The sequence below is a fragment of the Leopardus geoffroyi genome, chromosome C3 (genome assembly GCF_018350155.1).
Source record: "Leopardus geoffroyi isolate Oge1 chromosome C3, O.geoffroyi_Oge1_pat1.0, whole genome shotgun sequence".
NCBI lineage: Eukaryota > Metazoa > Chordata > Mammalia > Carnivora > Felidae > Leopardus > Leopardus geoffroyi.
Genome location: NC_059338.1, coordinates 87,391,774 through 87,419,434, shown reverse-complemented (window position 1 = coordinate 87,419,434; position 27,661 = coordinate 87,391,774). Strand labels below are relative to the sequence as shown.

General features: G+C 39.1%; 1 protein-coding gene and 1 long non-coding RNA gene across 9 annotated transcripts; one reads left to right on the top strand and one right to left on the bottom strand.

The window, feature by feature from the left end:
- Positions 1-1,965: 1,965 nt before the first annotated feature.
- ZHX1 (zinc fingers and homeoboxes 1) lies at positions 1,966-26,235 on the bottom strand. 8 transcript variants are annotated; one of them, XR_006706246.1, is made up of 5 exons: positions 26,180-26,235; positions 18,799-18,911; positions 6,287-9,133; positions 5,786-5,882; positions 1,966-3,564 (listed from the first exon to the last, which is right to left on the bottom strand). XR_006706246.1 is itself a non-coding variant. In XM_045453757.1 (4 exons), the coding sequence occupies exon 3, from the start codon at positions 8,906-8,908 to the stop codon at positions 6,290-6,292; it is 2,619 nt and encodes an 872-aa protein (XP_045309713.1). In that variant the 5' UTR covers positions 8,909-9,133; positions 18,799-18,911; positions 26,180-26,235; the 3' UTR covers positions 1,966-3,564; positions 6,287-6,289. The 8 variants fall into 8 exon arrangements, 4 of the variants coding, with proteins under 4 accessions (XP_045309713.1, XP_045309715.1, XP_045309712.1 ...); XR_006706244.1 differs by lacking the exon at positions 26,180-26,235 and adding an exon at positions 25,861-25,973; XR_006706245.1 differs by lacking the exon at positions 26,180-26,235 and adding an exon at positions 25,861-25,973 and having other exon boundaries at positions 5,815-5,882.
- Positions 26,236-26,286: 51 nt separating this feature from the next.
- On the top strand, positions 26,287-27,408 carry LOC123585511. Its single transcript, XR_006706249.1, has 2 exons — positions 26,287-26,401; positions 26,502-27,408. It is a non-coding gene; the product is annotated as an uncharacterized LOC123585511 (long non-coding RNA).
- The last annotated feature ends 253 nt before the right edge of the window (positions 27,409-27,661 follow it).

Sequence of the window (27,661 nt, the reverse complement as noted above, 5' to 3'; positions counted from 1 at the left end):
TAACCTTGTTTCATGTGCTTTTGTTTAAAGACACCTTATTTAATATACATTGTTAATTCATTAACATTGAACTCTCAGCCAACAACAGCACTATAACTCATGCCTGAATAAAACTTGTCGAACATGTATTTTCTCCATAAGGCACCTCACAGACTTCTTGCATTTACAAACACTAGACAGCACATCAGGACTACACTTAGGGGTCATTTTAAACAGTGAAATCACCACCAAAAGACACAAAAATACTTCAAAAGTGGCACTAACAGACTACAAAAAAGATGATTCTTTAGATTCTGAGAGCTGAAATAAGAGGCAAGAGGCAAAGCATCATTTTTGTTTGTTTTGTTTTGTATTTAACCCCACCTGGGAACATGCAGATTGGAACTCAAATGTTTCACCACCATTCATATGTGTGTGGATGAGCACAAAAGTGCCATGAATATTGATTTGGGGGTTATAAATAAATTTTAGTGAGTAGTCAAGTTTCTACATACAGAATCTGGATAATGAGAATCGATGGTATTTGCAAATCATATCTCTGGTAAGGGTGTAACACCTAGAATATACAAAGAACTCCTAAAACTCAACAGGAGGCAACCCAATTACAAACCTGGAGAAAGATCTCAATACACATTTCTCCAAAGAAAATATAAAAATGGTCAATAACCAGATAAAACATGCTGAACATATTAGTCATTAGAGAAAGGCAAATCAAAACCACAAGATACCACTTCGTACCTACTAATACAGTAATAATAATTTAAAAAACTGAAAATAAAAGGTGTTGGTGAGGATACGGAGAATCAGGAACCGTTCCTTGTACATTGCTGGTGGAATGTAAAATGGTTACAGGCACTGTGGAAAACAGTTTGTCACTGTGGAAAAGTTTGATGGTTCCTCAAAAAATTAAACATTGAATTACTTTTTGATTCAGTAATTCCACCCCTAGATATACATCTGAAAGAACTGAAAAGAGACTCAGATACTTATATGCCAATGTTTAGTATAGCATTTTTCTAGCCAAAAGGTAGAAGAGACAACCCAAGTGTCTACCCATCAACAGAATAAACAAAATGTAATTGACAGTTGTTGAATCACTATGTTGTATATCTTAAACTAATGTAACATCGTGTGGCAACTATACTCAAATAAAACAAAAAACAAAACCAGAGGGCTATGGGTATTGTTAGAAGAAAAAAAAAATTGTGGTACACTGCCCCTACCCTCCTGCAACACACACTGAAATATATTATTCAGCCATAAAAAGGAACAAAGTTCTGATATATACTGCAACATGAATGAACTTTGAAAACATTTTGATACATGAAATAAGTCAGATATAAAAAGACAAGTATTGTATGATTTCACTTATTTGAAATATCAAGAACAGGCAACTTCATAGAAGCAGAAAGTAGGTTCAAAGGTTACTAGGGGCTGGGGGAGGGGGGATGTGGAGTTATTGCTTAATAGTTACTGAGTTTCTGTTTGGGATAATTAAAAAGTTTTAGAAATAGTTGTGATGATTGCCCAACATTGTGAACGTAATTAATGCCATTGAATCGTATACCTAAAAACAGATGGCAAATTTTGTTATGTATAGTATACCACAAGTTTTAAAAAACTCAGTTAATAAAATGGAAAAAAAATCACTGAAAACTACAAATCACTGCTAACTTTTATTCTGTATTCAAGGACATAATTAACCAGGAGAAGAGGGTTTTGCTCTGTCAAATAAATATATTTAAAAGCTAGCAAACATCAGAGCAGAATGAAGTGCCAAGTTTATAAGAGAAGATCGTGGTTGGGGGGGAGGGGGGAGGGGGATTACTACTAGTTATTTACAGTTATACAAAGTTAATATATTGCAAGGGAAGCATAATATATATCCAAAGGCTTCATTTCCAATACTTGACATTTCAAATCTGAAAATATTAAAATTGTCAAACAAAACTCAGACATGTTAGCAATGGTTTAAAAAAGGGAGCAATTTAATCATTATAATACAGAGTGCTTTAAGAAGTTTTTAAATGTGTAAAAGAAAGAACAGTTTAGTGCATTAAATTGTTACAGTCTTTACATTGCTTCTTCTTAAAAAAGTTAACAGTAGTATGAAAAAGCCACCCACGAAGCCAGCTGTCTGAGTGAAGAAATCAGCTACATTGCAGCATTTTGGAATTACTAATAAAGCTATAGTTAAGAAATAAAAAGTTTATAAAAATGAAAGCAGCATGCATATTCAAGGCTTTTTCATAACATTTCATTAGCTGACAAACATTTAGGTAAAAACAAGAGCTTAATATTATTCATTAAATTAGACAAAAGAAACTGGCCAAGCCCACTACATCCGGTCATTCAGAAAAACGTTTTAAAATGCAGAGCTAATTAAACTGAACATTTTTCTATGAAGAAAGCACAGTTTGAAAAATGATCCTATAGTCACAAAAAAAGGGTCCTTCTCAACATGAATGAACAGCACCTGTCTTTACAAAGTTTATAAGTTAGTATGAACTTTCAGTCTCCTGATATGGCAAGAGTTAACAGTTAACACTCCCATAATTCATAAGTGAAAAGCTAACCTTTAACTCATTATGATCAGTTCAGAATTTTTTCTCTATTCACTGAAATTGCTACCTACAGTAGAATTTCACTGAAAGATAATTCTTGAAAATTCTGATCTGATACCTGTACAAACATTTCTGATTTCTATATGATTGTAAGAAAACACTAAGTATATATTTACTACATGGTACTTCTTCACATTTTTGGTAAAATATTTATTTCAGAGTTTCACCTTATTCAAATTCTTATGCCATTTTCTTTTCCTTCTTCAATACTGATTATCTTCAGTTTACTACAAAGCAAATTCAGCTTCTAATGAAAAAAATGAACAGAGTATTACAGAGTAAGAGTGGTATCTACGAATGTGTTCAATTAAAGATCCAATCATTAAGGGCCAAAGATACCACAAAATCTTAATGGTTCCAACGCATGTCAATCGGCTGTTTTACATTAAAATGGTATAAGCCCACGTACAAATTTTAATCTTAGTGCAAGGCCTGATAAATAAGACATAGAAATAAATCAGGTTCTTTTTTTCCCCCTGTTTCTAATAATTTTTACTCTGTAAAATGTTTGGTCACTCAAAGCTATAAGCTTAATCACGTATCAAAGAATATAGGCAGTAAGGCCCATCTCACTAGACATACAGTATTAACCTGGACAAAAGATGAGGACAAGCTCTAGTGGTCATTAAACCCCCTCAGAAAGTCTAAGAATCAGAACGTCTCCATCATATCTGAATAAAAATGTACTATATTAAAATTTGAATTTTTACAAGTTTTTTTTTTTTTAATTAGTGTTCTATTTACATTGCAGAACTTCCGCCAAATGCAGTAGTTTAACTTTGGCACAACATTAAGTTCCATTTCTTTTGGGCACTGGATCCTATCTTTTGAGAATGTGTATGCCCCAAAACGTTTTCAGTGTCATCAAAGTTTGGGCCCATTCACAGTAAATCAGACATCTTGCGTTGAAGAATTGATTCTCATCCAACATTTTAGGCAGCTATAAAAGAAAAACATAATAAAAAACTAAAATTTTAAAGAAAATTTAGAAACAAAAATTATACAAATTAGCCATGAAAATACATCCTCTGTATTCGCTTATTAATACAGAAATCACTTGCTATATACATCTTATATAAAGCACTAGATTTTGTGAACAATTCCTATGTATATATTCTGCATATAGACATTTTCACCTATATGTAATGATTTATTAAAAAATTATTAGTAGGAAGTATATATTTCATTTTCAGTATTTGTTTTTTTTTAATTAATTAACATATTTTGAGAGAGAGAGAGAGCGTGCACACGCAGGGGAGGGGCAGAGAGAGAGAGAGAGAGAGAGAGAGAGAGAGAATCCCAAGCAGGCTCCATGGTCAGCACAGAGCCTGACATGGGGCTCAAACTCACAACCGTGAGATCATGACCTGAGTGGAAATCAAGAGTCAGACGCTTAAGTGACTGAGCCACCCAGGCGCTCCTCATTGTCAGTATTTGTAGTAAAAAGACTGAAATCTAAAGGCTCTTGTATTTTTTTTTCTATGTATATACAAGGCTGGCTTGTGCAAAACATATTAAATGTATCTCACTTTCTGCAATAACTATTTTGGAAGTTTTGGTTACTTATTTTTGGTAAACTGAACCATACTTAAATAGAGAAATAGCTATTTAGAGGAAACTCATGGTGAATCCTTTTATAAGAGGAAAAAGTATTTTGCTAAGCCAACAATAACTTGTTAGTTAATGTGTTTCATAATTTTCGACTTAATATTTTAAAAGGCATGCCTGAATATGTACCATGAAAGTACATGTATATTATATATAATATTTTGAAAACGGCGGCTTTGTATGAATTTTCTGACCACAGTATCCATTAGAGTATCAATAGAACACGAGAATTATCTACACTAACTTAAAGTCAAACCAAACTGTACAAAAAAGTTCCTATTATTTTTGGAAGATCGGCGCTCTCTACAGAATCACTGCTGAGGTTACTACAGCCGCAATGACAATTCACTTCAGCAACGCATTTCTTGCTTTCATCTTGGCCAAGTGAGAATTCTTGTGTTTAGCAACAATAAAAAATGCCTGTTAAAAATATTTTATGCATCTGGGTCAGAAGAAAGCCTGTCCTGAAAATTTCTGACATTAGGAAGCAGAGGGCTGCACACAGAGTAAACCTGCAAAAACCGTTCAACTGCTGGTGACTTACATTATGCTCTACAACCTGGAGCGAGGCTTTATTCTAAGACAGGTGTGTTAAAAAAATAATATAAAATAGGTGCATTTTTAGTTTCATCTGTTTTTCTGCCTGAAAAAAAAAAAGTGTTAACAGAAAGAAAACTTGGAAGAGGGCTGCTAAGCAGTAAGAAAGGTGCCTGGTACATATTAAGCTCTCTATAAATAATTGCTTAGCAAATAAATAAAGCCAGGGAGGAAGACATGGAAGAATTAAGGAAATAGCTGGCATAATAACAGAGCATAAAAGCAGAGGATGGGGTAGGGATGCAAAAAGCTAAGGAAGTAAGTAAATATGCTCATATGATAATGAGGTCTATTGCCTTCTTTACTATGTGAGAACAGCGCAGTGACTTCTGATAATAAGATGGTTTGGGACTACTAATAGACATACACAAACATTTTGTGACAAGTGCACTGTTCTCAAAAAAAGTGTAAATTTGATCCTGGAATACTCCAATACAGAGAGTAGGAAAGAACAGAACTATGCTATTGAATTCCAGAAGTATTAAGAATTGAAATCCTAACTCTGAATCCGGTATCTGATCTGCAACTACAGTGGAATTTTAATTAACTCAATCTATGAATTAAAATTTAAGGAACATGCCAAACCTTCAGATTTAAAGCATATTTACTTGTGCTTTTATAACAAGAGATACATTTTTAACCAAATACAGTGTTTCTGCTGGTAGCAGGTTTGTTTTATATCAAAGAGTGAAAAGATACTTTAGGCAACTGAGTTAATTTAATATCAAATCTGTTATTTACCTTTTGATCTCTGAGACAGAAATAATTTATATCACAGTTTTCAAAAACAGATGTCATCTAAGCAAATGTGAATTTACATAGAGCCTAAAACAGACCTTTGGCTTTCAAGAGAAAAATTACTGAATAATTTTAACACATAAAGCATGTTAAACTATAGTTAAAAACCTAATATTTTGGGGGCAATACAATGAATAAAAAAAGATACCCATTTTCACCTAGTTTCCTAAAACTGAGCAATCCTCACCCCTGTGGTAAGTCTTTCCTTCGGTATACTTTTCCCCTTCTTTTTAGTTTTCGTTTTTGAATTCTTTCCTTAAATAGGCAAAAAATGAAGCTTTAGTGAAGGAGGGTTGCAAGCAATACATTTTAGTTATCTTTAGTATTTGTGAATCCACCCCCCCCTCCCCACTGCCCCATCTCCCTTCTCTGAGAATGGGCAACTTTCCCTTAAGACAAAGTAAAAAAACATTTCATGTAAAAAGTAAGTAATTAAAGCAGCATTAAACTCTACATAATAAACCTAACAATCATAATAATCAGACTACACATAATAATCATGTATCTCTTGGCTACAGTCATGGCCCCTGGTCATCTTCTTAGCTAAAATAAGAACCATTTTAGAAAAAAAAAACTATCAAAAATGAACGTTGTCAGGTACGAGGCAACTATTCTAAAGGTATGTGGTTGACGAATGTACGCTCAGATTAAAAACTTACATGTCAGTCATCTGATTTAGAAAGCTTCCGCTTCACATGTCGTGGGGGTTCCCAAGTGTCACTATCATCGGTTTCTTCTTCGTCCTCTTCCTGATCATCGATGACTTCATCTTCCTCCTCATTTTCTTCAAATAATTCTATACCTAACTCTGATCTTCTCTGTCTTTCTGCAAACCACTCTCTGACCTGCTCGTAGCCCATATGTGATTTGTTAACAAGTTCGTCAAGGTCTTGCTCGTTAAGAAATTTGTGCTTCAGGTAATAATCCTTAAGTATTGCAGTTCCAGTTTTAAATTTTATGAGTGATGGCCCCCTGTCCCAGTTGTTCATCCTCTTGCTCCCTCTCGGCCGCCCGCGCGGTCTTCCTCTTCCCCTTCCTTTGGGCCTCCCTCTCCCCCTTTTCCTTAGGGAAGACAGGCCATTGACACTACTCGAATTGGCGCTTTGATAGTAATAGTACCATTTTAAGTTTCCGTTTTTCCAAGCGTAACGGGTGTCCCCAAACCAACTAACTATGTCTGTTCTCGCAAGCCCACTTTCTTCAGCCAGCTTGTCATACTCCTCTGGCGACGGCCACTGCGTTCGGACAAATGCACTTTTAAGCATGTGCAACTGCTCAGGTGTTTTTTTACACACCTTGCCTGTACTCCCGGGCTTAGGTGCACCAGATTCGTCTCTGGGAGAAGCTTCTCCAGCTTCTTCTTTGGAACTACCTGCATTACTTTCCTCTATTTCCATTTTCTCTTCCTTTAAAGCTTTTGATTTCTTCTTCTCTGTAAACCAAGCATCAATCTCCCTTCTGGTGAGTTTGGTTTGCGCTCTTAACCTATTTAATTCTTCATCTGTAAGTGCGGAGCTGTTGAGAAAACTTGCCTGAAGAGCACGAAGCTGCTCTGCAGTCTTCTCTTTAAACTTCTGGGGAGTAAAGTCGGGAAAAGGATTCCAGGACTGTTTGGGCTGTGAAGTGACAACGGTTGGGGATTCCGCGGTTTCGTCGCTGGAGTCTATAACGATCGTGGTGGAGGAATCGTTGTTGAGATGTAAGCACTGGTTACTCTTTGAATTTCTCTGGTTGTACCTTGTGTCGCTAAACCATTTTTTAATCTCTCCTTTAGTCAGGCCTGTGATTTTCATAAGTCTGATAATTTCTGAATCGTGGGGAAACTGATTTTTAAGGTAGCTAACTTTCAGTTCTGCCAGTTGCTCTTTCGTCTTCTTTGCCCGAATGCCGAACGAATCAGGGTTGGCCACTGCGCTTTCATGTTTGACAAGCTGAGGAGGGGGAGCGGCTGCCGTCGCCGGCTTTGTCTCTGCAACAGGCTGCGCGGCAGGTGCCTGACTCTTTTGCACATTTGTTTGATTTGGAACCCCTGCCACTGTCAAGGCTATAGGTGCTGTCACCGGCAGGGTGTTTGTTCCAGCCACTTGTGTAAGGACCAGACCTGGCTGACCAACTATTTGGCATGTCTGCAAAATGGATGGTAAACCGTTACTCCCTGTGGAAATGTGTGTGGGAATAACAGTTATGGTCTGAGGTACAGTGTGTACTGTTCCGTTGAATTGTTTTCTTCTCGCCTCCTCTACTTCCTCAGGAGTCCAGCTGACACCATGTTTTAGGCGTTGGGCTGAAAACCATATCTTGATCTGTTCCTCTGTGTATTTTGCTTGAGCAGAGAGAACAGTAATTTCTGACATTGTCGGGTAAGGGAATTTGTTGTAGGTGTTAAGCAAAAGGGGGTTGTTATCCAATGCAGCATTGTAGGTAGGAATGCTATTAACAGGGATTAAGACTTTGGGAATCAGATTGGAATTCTGCTGAGCCGAGACGGCGGTTATCACCTGCGCTAACCCAGGAAGAACCGCTGCTGGCGTCACGACGGTGCTGGCAGCACCTGGATGTATTCTGTTCGCAACGGAAGTGCTTGTGTTAGATTCAGAAGCCGAAGAACTTGGATTTTCCACAGTTTCTTCACGATCTGGTTTGATTTCATTCTCTTTGTCTTCAGGAACATCCTCCACTGAGTTGTGGTGAACTGTGATCCGTTTGGTCTCTACTTTATTCTTCATCATTTTCATAATTGGAGTTTTACTGATAGATATTCCTGAAGAAACTTCTGTTGGTTCAGCTTGCTCTGAGTTCTCCTCTTTAACAAAACTCCCATCAAAGGTCAGATCATTTATTGTCTGTTCAAAGATTGTCTGGTTATTTCGTTTCACCATAGTCAACTTAAAATTCTCCTCTCCTGGGTGATATTTCAGATTATGCTCAGAAAGTGCATCATACCTTTTGGTAAGAAAATTGCATTCGACACAAACATAGGATGAGTTTAGCACTACGTTGGGATGTTCTGAATCCACATGAAAAGTAAACATATTTAGATCTGGGGTTTGAAAAGTACAATATTTACATTCATAGCCACCTTCAACTTTTTTATTTTGCTGATTGTCAGAATCCACAGATTCATGAACTTCTTCATCACTTGAGATACTCTCTGCCCTGGTGTTGTCTACAGGTGTAAGTACAGGAGGACCGTCATCCAAATCTGATATCAACTCAAGGTCTGGATCTTGCTCACTGGCAAGGACCATGCAGGGTGTTGTGGATTTTCGCCTGCTTGCCATTCTGATGTTATGAGCAAAATCTCAGTGGTGATTAAAAAGCACTGAAGCTTAAAACTGTTCAGAATTCTTCATTTGAAAACAATGGCTTTTGGTTCTTCAAGTCCATTTTTGTGTTCAACAAGTTTCATTAGCAGCTTTTTCATGGTGCAATCAAGTAAAGAGCTTATCGTTGGCAGATAAAATACTGTTGGACTGCTGAACTTTTTGAAGCACAACTCCAATCACCTACATTAAAATAAATTTAAAAATGTTTCAAATGCGTGATTATGATCTTTTAAACAAATTGCAGTTATATTTCACTTATACGAAGTTGTTGGATAGCTCAGTTATAAAGATCTAGAATAAGACTAGAACCAGGAAAAAAGTCCTCTAAGGAGGATTATTCCAAGCCAACTCACTGAAGGTCACGTACTATACTAATGGTCAGCCCCCAGGCTTGTTGCTTGGATTTTTCAGCCAGCTCTATAATAAAAGGGAAGTAGGAGAAGATTCTGCTTGGTAAGCACACTGTTATCAATGTGAAATGATAAGCTGTTACTAAAGGAGGAACTTTAAAACTATAAAAAGCAGTCACAGGTACTCAGAGACTCTGGCATTAAGTGTATATGAAATTCAATCCATCAGTTATGCTTTCTTCCTCCCACTGGTTTGTTTTATCATTCCAGTAGCATGGCCAAGTAAGACAAAAGCAGCAAAGATGGATACGAATGATCATAGTTTCAGAAACATTATCTTAATCATTCTTCACGATGCTACCAGAATTTATAAGACGTATCTGATCATATCAGTCCCCTGACTTAAAGTTTCCCCAATGCCAAAAGAATGAAGTCCAACCTCCTTAAGCCACATGTAGTTCTTACCACAACTTGGCCTCGATCTCGATTTTCTTCCATCTCTCTCCTGACTCCTATTTCCTTATGCTTTGGGCACAGTAGACACAACTGCCGTTCCAGGGACACACAGTGAAGGCTGTTCCTTAGGCCAGGACCCTTGTTTGTGAATGTGGTATGATGATCTTGTCTTCTAGATCACCTTCTCCCTTTAACTTGGCCCGATCTCCTTCTCGGTTTATCGTTTGGTCTAGCACTTACTGTGTTGTGGCAGAGGAGTGTTACATTTCTGTCCTCCAACCTCTCTGTATTCCTGCTCTCCTTACTAGAAGTTTGTGTCTCATTCTTCCAAGAACCTTTATATCTTCAATCTAATGCTCTCCCAGCTTAACTATCTTGGCTGACTTCTCGTTTATTTCTGCATCCCCTTTGCATACAAGAAGCCTAGAAGTAGGGACTCACAAAATGTTTATTAACTTGAACTAGAACAAATAGGAAAATAGTCCTATGAAACTCAACATGCCCAGAGAACATCACCACAGAGAATAGCAGCTGAAATTTACAAGAATGACCGTGACTCATCAAGAAAAAGTGAATTATGCTCATACACATACATTTTAATAATTTGTACCCAAATATTTAAAAAAAATTTTTTTTAATTTTTTTTAATGTTTACTTATTTTTGACAGAGAGAGAGAGAGAAACAGAGCATGAGCAGGGGAGGGGCAGAGAGACAGGGAGACACAGAATCTGAAGCAGGCTCCAGGCACTGAGCTGTCAGCACAGAGCCCAACGCAGGGCTCAAACTCACAGACTGCGAGATCATGACCTGAGCCGAAGTCGGACGTTCAACCGACTGAACCACCCAGGCGCCCCTAAAATAAAATTTTTTAATGTTTATTAAATGTTAAACATCTCTTATTTTTGAGAGAGAGAGAGAGACAAAGAGAGAAAGTGCACAGGAGGAGCAGAGAGAGAGGGAGACAGAGGAGTCAAAAGGGGCTCTGTGCTGACAGCACAGAGCCTGATGCAGGGCTCAAATTCAGGAACTGTGAGATCATGACCTGAGCTGAAGTAGGACACTTAACTGACTGAGCCAGGTGCCCCTAAAATACAATTTTAATGCGACCTCAATGAAAGGTGGTGTGCTTAAGTCTAAACTAAATGAAAATGGAAATGAGTTAAGCGGTCTCATTTACTCTCTACCTCAAGAACTATTTTCATTCACTAGTATAATCCTTTTCCTAGCTGAACTGAGGAGAAAAAGTTTACTTCAAAGATTATAAAGCAAAACCTGGTCTGTCTGAGGAGATATATTGACTCAGTAAAAGAAGAAAACTTTTTAGGAAACAGAACTGTCCAAAGAGAGAATGCCCTGCCTTTGAAGGTGGCAAGATCCTCTCCACTGGGGTTATTCAAGTACATACTACATATCCATTTGATGGATCCAAGCAACAGATGGAAAGTTGGCCTAAATACCCCTCGTGCCCAGACTTCCAATATTATAAAATAAAAAGCAGGGAGCCTGGGTGGCTCAGTCACTTGAGCATCTGACTTTTGATTTCAGATCAGGTCATGATATCACAGTCATGAGATCAAGCCCTGTGTGGGGCTCTGCACTGGATGTGGAGCCTACTTAAGATTATCTCTCTCTCTGTCCCTCTCCCCTGCTCTAAAATAAAAAATAAATTAAGTAAAGCATCAGCTTAGTAATAATAGTATCCTATTCTCAAAGAATCCCTATTCTCAAAGGTGTCTTTTTTTTTGTTGTTAGTTTTTTTACTCTGGAAAATGCCTTTGATTTCTAAGGGAATATAAAGAAGTCACTGATATTTAAAACTATTTCTTAACTGAATGTTATAAACTAAACTAATGCCATCTCTCCTATGCAATTCAGTAGGATTTGAACTTTTTTGTTCAAGTGCTAGAATAGCTGTTTGATTATTTTTTGTCATTAGGAAGAGGTATTTCCTCAAATAGCCTGCAGTAAGTGGAAGAGTAATAAATGAGCAAAACCCACATTTTTGGCAGTGAGGGACAACTACTGAAAGGCAGGGGAGTAAGCTATTTTGTAACTGTTATTCTCCCAGAATCTCAGATTATATTTAAATGGGTATATACTAATAGTTAAAAATCAAAGATGGAAAGGTGGAGTTTTTTTTGTTTTTTGTTTTTTTTTTCTGGAACTACCTTTCCTTAGTGATGGTTTTCAAACTTTTTGTTGTAAGCAGGGAAGCCCTTTCTTCAAACAAAATTCTAGGAGAAGCCCTGGGGCAAAACAGACAAATAAACAGCTGCCTGGCTGGAGAAGCAGAGGATAAACTACTTCCTGACCCCATCCCATGGATCCCATAAGCCCTAGTTGCACCTCTGATGGGTTCTGAGATGTGTTTGAAAGCCTGTACCTTAAAAACTTAAACACTTTCAAGACAATGTATGGGTGTCACTAAAAAATCCTTCTCAGTTTACCACTGCTGAGCCGTGAAATTTGAAAACTAATGTGAATTTAATGTGTCCTTCAGGTTGTTTCCCTGTGGAAGGCAGGGCCTGGGCACTCAGGGCTAAAACAGAGTAGCCAGTACTAGTAAGAGATACAGAAGGGAAACTTGAGGAGCTAAGATCCCCTTATTATTCTGGCTCTCTAGGTCTTAGGTTAAACTGCTTACTTTTCATTTTATCTAGCTTAAAAATAGGAATTAGCCAAATTATTATTTTTATTTCTCTTCCTTATAGCTCATTCTTAAATTCATAAGAATTTAAGCAGATATAAACAAATTTTAAAAGCTTAAAATATTTTTTGATAAAGTCATAAAAGTACAAAATGTTCATACATTATTTTACAATCTAATGATGTATATGCACAGTTGTGCTTTGTCCTTTGAAAGCATTGGTCTTGGCAATGTAACCTTAAACAAGCTACTTAAAAGAGAAGCTTTTTGAAATAAAGTCTTCAGGCGGCACCTGGGTGGCTCAGTTGGTTAAGTGTCTGACTTCAGCTCAGGTCATGACCTTGTGGATCATGAGTTTGAGCCCCGTGTCGGGCCCTGTGCTGACAGCTCAGAGCCTGCAGCCTGCTTTGGATTCTGTGTTTCCCTCTCTCTCTGCCTCTCTTGCATTCGCGCTCTGTCTCTCTCTCTCAAAAATAAATAAACGTTAAAAAAATTTAAAATAGGGGCGCCTGGGTGGTTCAGTCCGTTGAGCATCCAACTTCAGCTCAGGTCATGATCTTGCGGTTCATGAGTTCGAGCCCCATGTTGGGCTCTGTGCTGACAGTTCAGAGCCTGGAGCCTGCTTCACATTCTGTGTCTCGCTCTCTCTCTGCCCCTCCCCTGCTCATGCGCTGTCTCTCTCTGTCTCAAAAATAAATAAAAAACATTAAAAAAATTTTTTTAAATAAAGTCTTCAGTAATGCAAAAGACTCAAACCTGATCATCTTGGGCATTTAAGACTGCCTCAAGCTCAGGTTACTTATATACCCAACTACACAGACTTGAAAAATACTCTCTCTTTCCACTGTACTCCTGAAAACTGTTCACTTACATTTTCCTAACAAAACCAGAGTCACTATATTGTTTAACATATTTCTAAAGGGAGACTGAAAATTCCCAAAAGATCCTCAAGATTTGGTCCAATGGTTCAATTTTACTATAATGTATATAGCTCGAAAATAGACCAAAGCACAAAGGCATCCTCATGGTACTGATTATAAGGTCATAATTTTCAGAGAAGCAGGGTACTCAGTACAAATGCCCCACTTTTATGACAGAAGAAACCCAGGCCTAAAGGAATAAATTCACAGAGGCTTTGTGATATAAGACAAAACCACGTTCTGGAGTCTCCTCTGTCACTCAGTAGTTCAGTGATTGGAAAAGTTACTCAGTATCAACCTCAGTTTTCTCACCCATAAAACCAAGATTCTTCAATTCAACAAATTCACTCAACACCTATTTGCTGAACATCAACCATGAGCCAGGCCCTGTGTTGGCACTACAGTAAAGTGACGATCAAGACAGACTGCCTCCGGTGTGTTAGATACGAGCAGTCAAGCAAGAAAAACAGGCAGTAAAAATTACTTAAAATAACTGTGATCAATGCAATGAGAGAGGAAGTATCAGAAACTCTATGGGCACATTGCAGGAGGCTTCTAGAAAAGCAGCAGAAAAGGCTACCCTGGAGAAAATAAGAATGATGCCATCTACCTCAGAGGCTGATTGAATAAATGCTTCACACACTGTGATATACGGTAGGTGCCTAATTAATGCTATTTTCCAGTCTCTGAAAAATTCTTTTGGGAGATGAAGAAATACCATTTATTTAGTATTATTCCCTTTCTCTCTTTCAAGTAACATAATCAGCTGACAAGGCACACAAATTGAATGAAGAAGCAGAAAGGGTAAAAAGACAGAAGGAAAATATCTTTGGTGTGGTTCCAATTTATCTCCTTTTATCATTAAAGTGCAACAGGGCTGAGACAGGAAAACTGTCATACAGAAATTGCTATTAGCTGATAGTCCTCCTCTACTTGAAGGTCAGCTAACAACAGAACTCAAAATCAATTTGGGGAAACTTGCACTATTTACCTGTAAAGGAGAGTGGAGTTCAGTTGCACAACTGAGTAGCTAGCTAGGTGGCTTTGCAATTTAAGCACAAAATGAAGATTGCCAATAAAATAAAAAATTATGCTTTAAATGCATTCAGCACTGTAGATATAATTATACTTGAAAGCTATTTTCAATTAACTTTTCAGTAGAAAAATGGTAAAAAAAAAAAAAAACAATAACAACAAAATACCAAACATGATCAATTAACTGTTACACTACCCTTAAAAATGGTAATCAAGAGCAATTAAGGAATATGAAAAAATATTTATCCATTTACTGTTACAATTTTTAAAGATCAGAAAATTTGCATATTAATTATAAAATAACTATGGGAAAATAAGTATGTATATGGACAAAAACTAGATGAGAATATAAAGAAATGAAATTTTCACATGAGATTATGGGTGAAATTTTTATGTGTGCTATTCACAAATTTTAATGTTGTTATAATATTGCTCTATTAGAAAATGCAACAAACACTAATTTCAAGGCCTTAAAATTGCAAATAGGCTAGGATATTTTGGTGGTCCCTTGTCTGCAGCTGGAAACAAAGTTCCCTTTCTATGGCAAAAACATGGGCTACATAAAGGTTTTTTTCAGGGAAGCAGAAATCCCTGAGTATGTATAACACCCGGACATTTTTGGGAGCTGCTTCTCCATGGTCTGAGAAATCAAACTAGTTCTCAGAGCCCTCAAGAACACTCGGGAGTCTGCAGCATATGGATCTAAGCCAAGCCAATTTCCATGGTTTTATCTGCATCCTGGCTCTTCTGCTGAGGGTAGGATACTTCTCACACAATTCATGATTCTTCACTCATCAAAATAATTATGACAATGTTTCTTTACAGGAAAGCACTTAATGAAAGCAAAATTCATTTTATCAGTGTATAAAAACTGAGGACAGTTCTAACAGCAGTTCCTACATGGTCAAGAAGAATGTCCATGCAGTTCTCCACTATATCCCCAGGGCCCAACACATTGCCTATCAAGGCCTCAATAATATTTGCTGGGGGCGGAGGGGACCTTTAACACTCATTTATAGAGGAGTTATAAAGTTATAAAGAACATCTGACTTATTTTATAGATTACTTCCAGTGGTAAAATCCTTACCAATAACATTACCTTAGTCACTAGAATATTAAAACAACTCAAATATAAAACATCCTATTTATTAAAATATAGCAGTGAATATTCAACAAACATTTACCAACATGTATAATTCTGTTGTAACAAATCAGTTTTACATATGAATAGTACATGTCTAAATTTTGGACTGCGTAAGAATGAAACAAGGGAGACATACTCATTCGCAGAATTAGTCCTGCAGTGAAACTCAGGAGAAAAGGGTTCTTGTAAAAATAGCAAATGCAAATCTGAACTTAGAATAATTATTTTTCCGTTCCAGGAGAAAACTGTACTTTAATGGTGCTCTACATTTTTAAAGAGATTAAAAAATAAGTTCTCAATGTAATCTACTATAAATAGTAGATTGTTTTAAATTCTATGTTTAGTGCTACAAAAAAGCCTAAAAATGTTTATAGTTAAGCAGAACTATACTGAATTTCCATGCCTCTATTTTTTTGGCTGTCTTGTACTTCAAATTAAATGATTAATAGATAATAATTTATTTGGCTAGTTAGCCACAAGAGCATGTTATACTGGTATTTTATGTGAATAAAAACTATTTTTTATACCAATTCTAAGTCAAATATGAGTACTTATAATTTTTAGGGATTATGTTAGTTTTGAGTTGGTACTAACTAAAAACTGTTCTCAGGGTAGCTAAAATATAAACTGAGACTCCTTTGGGATATGTATTCATACCTATACTGAGAATTCTTAGAACTCTGTATTCTATTTAGTTTCACTTCTTACTCTCTGAGTCACAGTTCTGTTTAGCCAGCTGAAAATACTTATTTTTACATGTTTATATTCAAACTAAAAGTTACAAATCCACCCAAATCACAGAATGCCTGAAATAATAATAGGAATAAAGAATAATAGAGTATAACTAACTAGAATTTAAATAAAACTTTGAAAAGACAAAAAAAAAAAAAAAAGAGTAATGGGATTAAAACAAATATTCACTTTGTTAAAAAAAAAAAAAGGATGCTTTTTTTCTTAAAACATTTATTCATTTTTCAGAGACTGAGAGAGACAAAGCATGAATGGGGGAGGGAGAAAGAAAGAGGGAGACAGAGAATCCGAACAAAGCAGGCTCCAGTCTCTGAGCTGTTAGCAGAGCCTGACACAGGGCTCGAACTCACGGACTGCGAGGTCATGACCTGAGCTGAAGCTGGATGCTTAACCAACTGAGCCACCCAGGTGCCCTGAGGATGCTTTTTTTAATTAAAAAAAGGAAAACAATTTTGGCCTCTATGCACTTGAGGCCTAAAGAGAAAATATAAAAGCATTTAGAAACAATGCTCAAGTTCCTAAAAAATATTAAATGAGAAATCTGACAACCCAAATTTGTACCCACAGCAAATGTTTTTGAGAATTACGGTAACCTAGAATCATTACCTAAGAGATAAATCTCAAGAAAATTGCCAATATGGTCTCAAGACAATCGAAATTCAAGTATTAAGGTGAATATAGACAGGAGTGAATGTAATAAAAATGGAAACATCTAAGAAACTGGCCAAAGATCATCTAATTTCAGAAGATCCTTTTGCTAATGCTAAACTAAGGCTTAAGGGTTTAGAAACTCCATCTTCTCTGTTTTTTTCCACCTGAGAAAGCCAACCTTAAAAATGCTAAAGATTAAAAGAAGATTTCAAGCTGGATAAATTTCTCTTCGCAAGCTCTGACCCCATATTTGAGGAGTGAAATGTCTTTTTGAAAGGTCTCTGCTGGGTCACGAACGTGGCTCAGTCAGTTGGGGGTCCGACTTCAGCTCACGTCAAGATCTCAGTTTGTGGGTTTGAGCCCCACATTGGGCTCTATGTTGACAGCTCAGAGCCTGGAGCCTGCTTTGGATTCTGTGTCTCCCTCTCTCTGTACCCCTCCCCTGCTCATGAGTGTTCTCTCTCATTCTCAAAAATAAGCAAACATTAAATGCAAAAAACGGTCTCCAAAATCCTGGTTTTCTACCTTCTGTGGCATTAGGTAGGTATATAACATATTGAGAGTGATATACAAGTAAGTACTATGGTGGAATCTCCTGTATTTATTATTAAAGTTTATAGTAGTACCCCAAAGTAATTTTTTGCTGCAAATAGTTTTTCCCTAATTTTCTCAAGGAGGTGTGTTAACAAGTCTTTCACAAGCAATGCAACATAAGAATGCTATTCTTGATTGCAAGTGAGATTATCACTGAGAGGATGAAAAACCATTCATCTATCTGTTACCTTTCCCATTTATAAAATAAAATGTTACTTGTTTCACTCAGGTTATAATCATTTAGTTATAAAAAATACTTTGAAAGACAACAGTAATTAGTATTGGTAATGCCAACTTCTAAGGACTCTATCAATTTTTAAAAAATGAAAGTTGAACCACCACATTAATAGTTATGGAATCTTTCCTAGTACTTTCTGAAATCATCTAAAATGACAATTGGAATAATGTGTAAATATTTCAGCACTATAGTATGTAATCTAATGCTTGTTATAAAAGCCAATTTATGTCAGGCAAATAAAATATAAAAGTAATTACGTACAAATATATTCAAATATTTAAAAACTGGCATGTTTCACCTAAAACCAAGTATTTAGTCATCAATATCCTAATTTTTATATTATAATTAACTATTATTAATAGATTATATATTGTAAGTATATTTTCAGGAACTGATCTTGTAAGTCTTTTTTTAAATTTTTTTTTTTTTTTCAACGTTTATTTATTTTTTTGGGACAGAGAGAGACAGAGCATGAACGGGGGAGGGGCAGAGAGAGAGGGAGACACAGAATCGGAAACAGGCTCCAGGCTCTGAGCCATCAGCCCAGAGCCTGACGCGGGGTTCGAACTCACAGACCGCGAGATAGTGACCTGGCTGAAGTCGGACGCTTAACCGACTGCGCCACCCAGGCGCCCCTGATCTTGTAAGTCTTGAAGCATTTTTCTGGATATAGGCAAAAAAAAAAGGTAAAATTTCTAAATCAATTTCCCTACACTAAAGGTCTCTGCCCTCGCAACCTTAATTTGACTTGTTTGCCACTGTTACCACAGCACCAGGTACAGTGTATTTCAGCAAATATTAGTCGAAAAATCAATTATTAATATACCACTTAGATTTATCGTGAAGTGTGATGCTGTTTTCTTTGAAATTAATGCAGCCGATATGCCTTTATTTTTAAAGCTTGGAAGTACATTTCTTAACAAAGTGTCAAGACTAACTAAGTCTGCTGCTTTTTTAAGAAAAGCTTTTAAAACGTTAGGCAAATATAGTATCATGGAATCTAAAGTGAGCATTATTCAGAATATGAGTTTTATCATACCCAAACAATGAAACACATACTTGCCATAGCTTCCTCAGCATTCTGTTCTTTGACAAGGACAGTGTCCCTTCAAATTAGGTGTTTAGCTCAGGCCATCATTACCAACAGGTCTGAAGTACCTATCTGCCATCTCCTACAAAAAAAAAAAAATAATAATAATATCACTTTATCATCCTAGATATAATTCAGTCTTAGGACTTTAAAGGTTATGCCTTGGCTTTTTAAAAATAAATATAATTTTGAAAAAAATTAATTTCCTCATAGAAATTGTAAAAGAATCATTTAAATGCCAAACCCAATATTAGTAAGAAACACAAAATTTAAAACATTTTCAAAAATTCTATTTATATTATATAAAACAACCAAGTCATATACTATTTTCACTATTATACTATTTTCAATAAAAAATTTTCAAAATGTGAATATATGCAGGCTATAATATAAAAACTGAGGTGAAGAAATTGGGAATTGTAAAATATTAGTACACAAGTTATGAAAGACAATTTAGTTAAACTAAGAGGTGGGAGGAAGTGTATGTTTACATGTTCACACAATAAACCCACTGATACTTGAATCCTATTTTACTATGTAATAACTGGAATGGGGTGGATTATTAAGCTGGCAACAAGCCAGTACAACTTAAATAAGTTAGTGGTACTCTACCCCAAAGCATGTGGTATGTAATAGACTGATCTGTGTTTCATTTTTGCAAGAAAGCTACTACCAAATGGCTTTCAATCAGTGTGTTGTGAAGCATCAGACTGTACAATCAAACAAACTGAAAATCATCTGCCGAAATTGAGATATGTGTCCAAAAATGTTGTGGTGTATTATCTGGAGCACTTAAACCAATAAGGAAAATTTAATAAAAGCTATAATTGCTTCTTTTAATAAATAACAGTAAATAGTGCTTCTGAAGGGTTGAAGCGTTTTTGTTGTTGTCTTGAAGCACCGAAACTCCATAAACCACAGTGAATAAATATTAAGGAAGATTATTTCCTCCAAATAACTTATTCTTTGATTCCATATGTTATTATATACATGTTCATCAAGAGGCTCTCAAGAAATAATGGAAATACACCAACCTTTTAGTAAAATATTGCTAGGTTAAGTTAAAGCTTAGGCTGAATAGTTAGACTATTTTCATGAAAAGCAAAAGAGCATTTTCCTGGTAGGCCCACTGGGAACATCCTGTTATCTGCAGCCTGGGATTTTATAGTTTCATTTCCTGGTATCTCCTTGTTTGGAAACTCCTGAGCCATCCATATACAGGATGTGGACTAGAAGAGAAGATAGGAAACAGCTGCCAAAGAGGGGAAGTTATTTTCCAAAATGAATTATTAATAATATAGGAAATTGGTAACCTATTTGAACTCATTCTTAAATCACACAGTAAGTACAAGACGTTTTACTGAATAAGAGTCTCTTGAGAAGAGCTGCTGAGACACGTAAAGGCACAAGGCAACTAGAGGAGCAACAAATGAGCTCCGCCATACTTCTGGATGAAAAGCATACTTGCCTGATGTTATTTCAGTTCCTGGTACTGGGATTATTTTAGAACACTTCACTCTAACTCAAAGTAACTTTAACAATTTTAAGATTAGAATGAACTTCAAAAACTAAAGAAGTCATCTTAGCCGTATACGTTATACAAGAAAACAGATCAGTTGTTTTGGCAGAAGATGGACTGCAAACAAAGATGAAGAGCTTGGGCTTTGGAACCAGACTGCATGGGTTCAAATCTCAGCTATGTCACTTACTAGCTGGGTGGCCTTAGACAAGTGACTTAGCCTGTCTATGCCAATGCCCCTCATTTAAAATGGGTCTCTATGAACATGTATTTAAAATAACACATGTAGGGGTGCCTGGGTGGCTCAGTCAGTTAAGCGTCTGACTTTGGCTCAGGTCATGATCTTGCACTCTGTGAGTTTGAGCCCCACATTGGGCTCGGTGCTGACAGCTCAGAGCTTGGAGCCTGCTTCAGATTCTGTGCGTCCTCTCTCTCTCTCTGCCCCCTCCCTGCTTGCACTCTGTCCCTCTCTTTCTCTCAAAAATAAATAAACCCTAAAAAAATAAAATTAAAAAATAAAATAAGATAACATATGTAAAGTGTTTGGAATATCTCCTGGCACTCAGTAAGTCCACAATTACATTTTTCTGACATTTATTTATTTTTTTTTTTGAAGAGAGAGGGTGCAAGTGAGCGAGGGGCAGAGAGAGAGAGACGAGCAGGGCTCACCTGAAGCGCGGCTTGTGTTTTACCTGAAGCGGGGCTCGAGTTCCCCCAGAGCTTGCCTGAGGTCGCCCGATGTGGGACTCAAACTCATGAACCTGAGCCAAAGTCAGATGCTTAATGACAGAGCCACCCAGGCACTCACATTTTTCTGACTTTTATTTAAGGTGTTTATTTTAAGTTACACAACAGAGGAAGTCTTTGCACAAACCATGCTAAATGTTGAAACATTATAAAATAGTTTATTATTATTGTTTTTATTTTAGAGAGAGAGACAGGGAGGGAGGGAGGAAGGGGGAGAGAGAGAAAGAAAGAAAGAATCCCAAGGAGGCTCCCTGCTCAGTGCAGAGCCCAACTTGGGGCTTGATCCCATGACTCTGGGATCCTGACCAGAGCTGAAATCGAGTTGGACGCTCAATTGACTGAGCCACCCAGGTGCCCCAAAACATTATGAAATATTTTAAAAGTTTAGGCAACAATCAATCAATTTTATTTCCATTTCGTACCTTTGAGCATATTTAGCAATGCTACAAGTTGGCTTTAACAGATAGACATTAATCAATCATAATTTTATACCCCCCATTCCAACATACACATACTTTCTCTGACCTTAGCTTCAAGGACAATCATTAATATATGACTCATTTTAAAAGGTGTTTCACAGAACTAACAAAGCTCTGATATAAATCATCTAACTGTAGAATTTCTCATGAAGAGAAATTGTTCTGTCCTCACCATGCCCTCACTCTCCAGGACAGTCCACGCCCAGTAAAGTTTTAACACAATTCTTTTTGACAATATTGGAAGGTAAAAGGGAATAGACTAAATATAGAAGAAAAACATCATTATGAGTGAAGTACTCAGAAATATCAAAATCTTTCCATCTCTTTTCATTCCTCACAAGAACCAAACAAAAAAGAGAAAGAAAGGCCTTTAGAAAGGGAGAAAAGGGAGTCAGAAATCCCATAGGAAATATGAAATCACTAAAATTTAATGACAAAGTTCTTTTACTTAAAATGATAAATATGTTATGTCTATTACTTTAATGTTTTGATGTTTTAGATTTTGAAAATATTATTTTTTAAAAATCTAAAAACTGAAAACAAACATCCTTCATAAAAATTCTGACTGCCTTGAATGTCATTCTTAAACTGCTCATAAAACTTCTTTTTTAAAGTACATCATCATATTTGTTTAGATCAACGGTATATATTTTTGTATCTCTTGAATGCATCATAGAATATTGATTATATAAGCTACAAAAATTCAGCATCCTTTAAGACCAAAACCTGGCAGCTACCTAAAAATTTACGTAAATATTTACTTTAAAAATTATCTGTATGAAATACAGGTCTCCAAAATGTAAACTCACATGTATATCCTGATTAATAATCTAAATCAGCAGCCTCAGTCAGGCAAATTTGGTCACTCACAACGACAAATATATCAGAGCAACAAGGATACGATAAAACAGATCAGTAATATTATGGAAACATCGGCTATTATTCAAAGGCTATCAGCACAGGGTTTTTTTTCCCCCCTTCAATTAAATGTAATTTAAATTGCTTCTGAGATTACATAGGATGATTTAGAAGGATTTTAGGTTAGAAAAAATTTAGATGTAAAAGTGAATGTGCTACACTGGCTACTAGCTACTACCATAAACAATGCAATAGATATTTCCAAACACCTCCATGAATTAACGAATATGATATTAGATTAAAACCTAGCTTAGGCACTGAAGTTTTAACATGGCTAATATTCAAATAAGTAGAGTCTCTTGAGCCCAAATCCACAATGATGCAATGTACATAAAAAGGTTATTTCCTCAGCTGCATTTGTAATCACTTTAGTAATTTTAAGAGTACTTCCATTTAAATATAAAACCATGATTTACGTCAAACTAAGTCCCAAATAACCTATTTTTGTGCCCAATTAACATTATAAGGAAGAAAACAAATACATTATTACATCACCTTTCAGTCTTAATGTAAAATATAATAAAAAAGGGAGAAACTGCAAAATGAGCCACCTCACCTATGCTATTAAGTTCATTAATAAAATAACATAAAACTTGGGGCGCCTGGGTGGCTCAGTCGGTTGGGTGTCCGACTTCGGCTCAGGTCATGATCTCGCGGTCCGTGAGTTCGAGCCCCACATCGGGCTCTGGGCTGACAGCTCAGAGCCTGGAGCCTGTTTCGGATTCTGTGTCTCCCTCTCTCTCTGACCCTCCCCTGCTCATGCTCTGTCTCTGTCTCAAAAATAAATAAATGTTAAAAAATAAAAATAAATAACATAAAACTTTATTCACATTTATTGGAAAAAAAAAAACCCTGTAAGTATCATCGAAGGTGAAATAATTGTGAAATCATCAATGGACAGTCCTCCAAATCCAGGGACATAACAAGCTCACTATAAAGGAGAGACATCTACTACTAATGAGTGCTCACCAGCACAAGCGCATTTATGTTTTCAGTCCTAGCATATTTTCAAACCATCTGGCATCAGTGCCACTCTGGTTCATCCAGCCTCATCTGTTCAGAACTGAATACAAAACTAGAGCTACATGCACTTTGGGGACACCAAAGAACAGCTCACATGTATAATAATACTCCAAATGCACAGCTCTCAACTGGTTTATACTTGAAATGTGTTTGAGAAGCCATTTCCCTGACAGACGTTAAGGCTCTTAAAAATACTAGAATGGTTCAAAAAACCTGTATGAATCATAGCTGTCATCAGTTATCCAAATCTTACTTTCTTTTTTTCTCATTTTATTCGCGATCATGAAATAGAGCATTTGAAGACGTACTTCTACAAAGATTCACTGATAAGTGAAATTCTACCAATTCTATATTGAAAGACCATAAGATTTTACATTTTATTTTGCATTTTGCACAAGATTAACCAGCTTTGCCCTAAAATGCTTAGAGCAAGGAGGGACAGATTAAGGGGGAAAAACATTCATGAAGGCCCTTTTACATCCTGTTATTCGTTACTGTCTTTGACAGCGCCCACATTTCTTTTGCTTGAAATCAAGAGTCAGAATTGCTACTTGAGAAAATTTTTAAAAATCTATGGATATACTGAGGCCAACATCCCTGTGAGAAACAACGTTCATTCATCCTCACTGTTGGCATAAGAACAAATGACTTTTTGGGGGTAATTTTTCAGAAACAAAGGTAATTCACATAACACCATATAACACCAGTTGAAGCTTTCAGACAAAGACTAAGAAACAATGACCAATACCAACAAATCTAAAGGTGCACTTATGTAGGCACGTACACACACACACACACACACACACACACACACACTCTCCAAACCCACAAACAGGCACTATTCCTGGAGGGAAGACTGCTTCTTCCTAACTGTGAACCCTGTATTTTCCAATCCTCTGATTTCCGCCCCCCCCCCCTTTTCTGTTGTCCTCTTGGCCTCCAAGAGAACTGCTTTTTCCTTTCAAGTTACATGGAATCCCAACCTAATCACATTACAAACTATCACCCTTTTTTTACCACCCCCCTCCCCAGCCCCCCCACGCCCACCCCCCCACCCCGCAAAAGATCAGCTCCTCCTCATGTGTTTCTTCAGCTCCGGGGTGTGATAGAAAAGCGCCGCAGAATTCCCACTCTGCCCCATCTCTGCCCTGTATCCCTCCTCTATCCACCCCTTTCCCCGCTTCCCACTTCCCCTCCCCTGAGTCTTTCACTGAAGCCTTGCCAGAGCTTGTTCCTTCGCTAACCTAAACTAAGGATATCAACCGGAACCTTCTCCTCCTCTGGGCTTTTGCTCTTTTCTTACTGCGACCTACGGAGGGGAGAGGTGGAGGGAGATGCACGAAACAAAGAATTTCAAGTCCCTGTACCTAGAACTTTGGCGTGAATCCACAGGGAAAGGGCACCCGCCAGAGGTCTTCTCGGCCATTAGACCCCGCTCCCGTTCCCCTCACAGCTCCTTCCCAGCACTTCATTCCCCGCCAAGATTGGGAGATGGTTCCCGTTAGGCCCCAAGGCTCGGAGGAGTCCCTGGTCGGCCTCTCAGTCTCCCTTCTGAAAGGGACGGATAACATCTCCATTCTCTTTAATTAACTTCTCCCAGTCTTCCTCAAAACGGAATACAGTTCTTAAAGACTCCATTCTGAGTCTTGCCCCGAAGAGGGGGGAACGGCCTGACCCCGAAATGGATGCCCAATCTTCTCCGAAGTGGGGTACAACCTCGCCGGAAAGGTTTCCCGGGGCTCCAACCCCAATGCCAATGCGCTCAGCTCCAGCAAGACGATCTTTCCTTACTCTCCGAGAGACAGTCCCCACGAGGCCACGGGCCCCCCGCAGGGCAGGCCTTCCGACCTCCCCTAGGACCCTTAACATCGCTGGGGTCCTCCGTCCATGCAGCGCCCTCTCCTCTCCCCCCCTTACCCCCCCCCCCCCCAGGAAGCCCCGTCTTCACTCCCCTCAACAGTCCCAAGTTGTTCGGTGCTCTCATAAGGACCGGGGCTGGTATATTCCCCTACAGAGCCCACCCGCAGCTCCTTCCACGGCCGCAGACACCCCGAAATCGCGAAGGACCCTCGGGGGTCTGTCCCTCGGCGGCGATACCCCGGGGCCAGCAGGCCGGGTCCCTCCCCCTCGGACGCCCCGCGCCGGGTCCGCCCCGCCGCCCGCCGCCGCCGCCGGCGCGCTCAGCCCCCGGGGTCTCAGCCCTGGGGCCGCCCTCCTCCGGCCGGCCCGCGCGGCGCTCGCCTTCTCCGGCCGCCGCGCCGCTCGCGAGCTCTGCGCTGCCGGTTCCCACCCGCAGTCCCCGGGCGTCCCGGCCCACTCGTGGCGGAGTCGGCTCGTGCCGCTACCTGCAGGGGCCGCCGCGCCTCTCAGCGCCCCGCCGCCGCCATCTTGCATTTCAAACCGGCTGCACTTTTCAGGGAGTCAACTCTGACCTGTGAACCCTACACCCGGAACCGCTCGGCGGGCCGGCACACGGCCTAGGCAGCTCGGCGGGCCCTGCAGAGCGTGGAGGGTCGGGGGTGGGGGTGCGAGGCGAGGCGCGCGCCCCAGCGGCCGACCGGGGGCGGGGAGGGAGGGAAGGAGCCGGCCGAGGCGGGGCCCTCCCGCGCGCGCGCCGTCCGCGCGCCCCCACCCCGCTCCGCGCCAGGCTCTCTACTCACGGACCCGGCTGCTCCCCTGGGGTTCGACCCGGGTCTCTACCCTCTGGATTGGCGCACGGGGAGGTAGGGAACCGCCCCGCCCCTCTGTCAACAGAATCCCCGCCCCGGCCGGCTCGGAAGCCCCGCCCTCTGTCAGCAGAAGCCTCGCCTCCTCCAGGTCTCGAAGCGGCCCCGCCCCTTGCGGGCGGTAGCTCCACCCACCAACAGAAGACTTGTCTTTACTCAGGTCAGTCCCCGCCTTCTGTCACTTGTGGCCCTGCCCTCCGGGCACTCTGCCTTGCTAAAGTCACCGCCGGATCCTAAGAAACGCCCCTTGTCATCTTAAGCCCCATCTCCTGGTGGCAGTCCATCCAAGCCCCGCCCCCTTCAAACGAATCCCCGCCCACTGTCAAAAGAAGCCCCGCCTTGCTGAGACCAGTCTGGATTCCAGCCCGAAACCCCACTTTCTGTCAACCGCCGGCCCGCCTCTTCTCGCCTGCGGGTGCCTACCCCAGCACAAACCGCAGCTCCACCCGCTGACACCGAAAGTTCAGTTCAGCCTCACTTCGAACTGCAGTTGAAGACGGAACCACCCTTTGCTTCTCAAAGTCCTCCTTTCCCCCCATGCCTGCCCCTTCCCCCCTCTCCCCCCACCCGCCGCCCCGCTCACGAGCGTCTCCGCTGAAGGGCTTTCTTTTAAAGATATGGTCTTCACCGGACAGCTTCAATGGGAGCTAGTCCCGAAGAAGATGCCAGCCAAGGACCCAGGCTTTGGGGAAAACCGGACGGCGTCACCGCCCCTCCTCACCTCCGCTTCCCTTCCCCCCACCCCCACATCCTTTTTAAAATTATGAAACGTGCAAACCAAAGCGGAGAGAAACGTCTCACCCTCCAAGCTGCTCTGCACAGATTCATGGGCCTGGACGCTCAACCCTCTGTGCTTTGACAGTAGTACTCCACTGAGCCACATTAATCCTAAAATGTGCAGTTGCTTAAAGTACAACCCTGATTGTTGAAATCGATATACAGCAGTTCTTTTTTATTTATATGTTTTGTCTTAGAATCCTAGAACTTGGGGAAACAGAAGCAAGTAAAGCTTAATGATCTTATAAACAGAGGTACTCAACCCTACCATACTCAACATCCTGTATTTACAACAAAAATGTACCACCACTTTGCTCTCCTGGAATTAAATTCGCAGATAATGTAAACTACACAAGTAAGTTCAATAAACCAGTGTATGTTATAAAGGTGGAAAAAGAGAAAGTAGTTTATTCTAAAATACTATACTAATATCTATAAAAATAATATGTGTTGCACTATGTAAATACTTTAGCCCCAGTGAGAACTACGGAACAAAAACTGCCCCCACAAAATCTCAAGACGCCCCCTAGGGGGCAGTACTGTGCCCACTGAGAAACTGCTTAGGACTTCTTTCTGAGGAAAGGAAATGCTTGAGCTACAGAAATTCATTCTTTTGTTCATACATTAAACAGCTAGGTTTTTG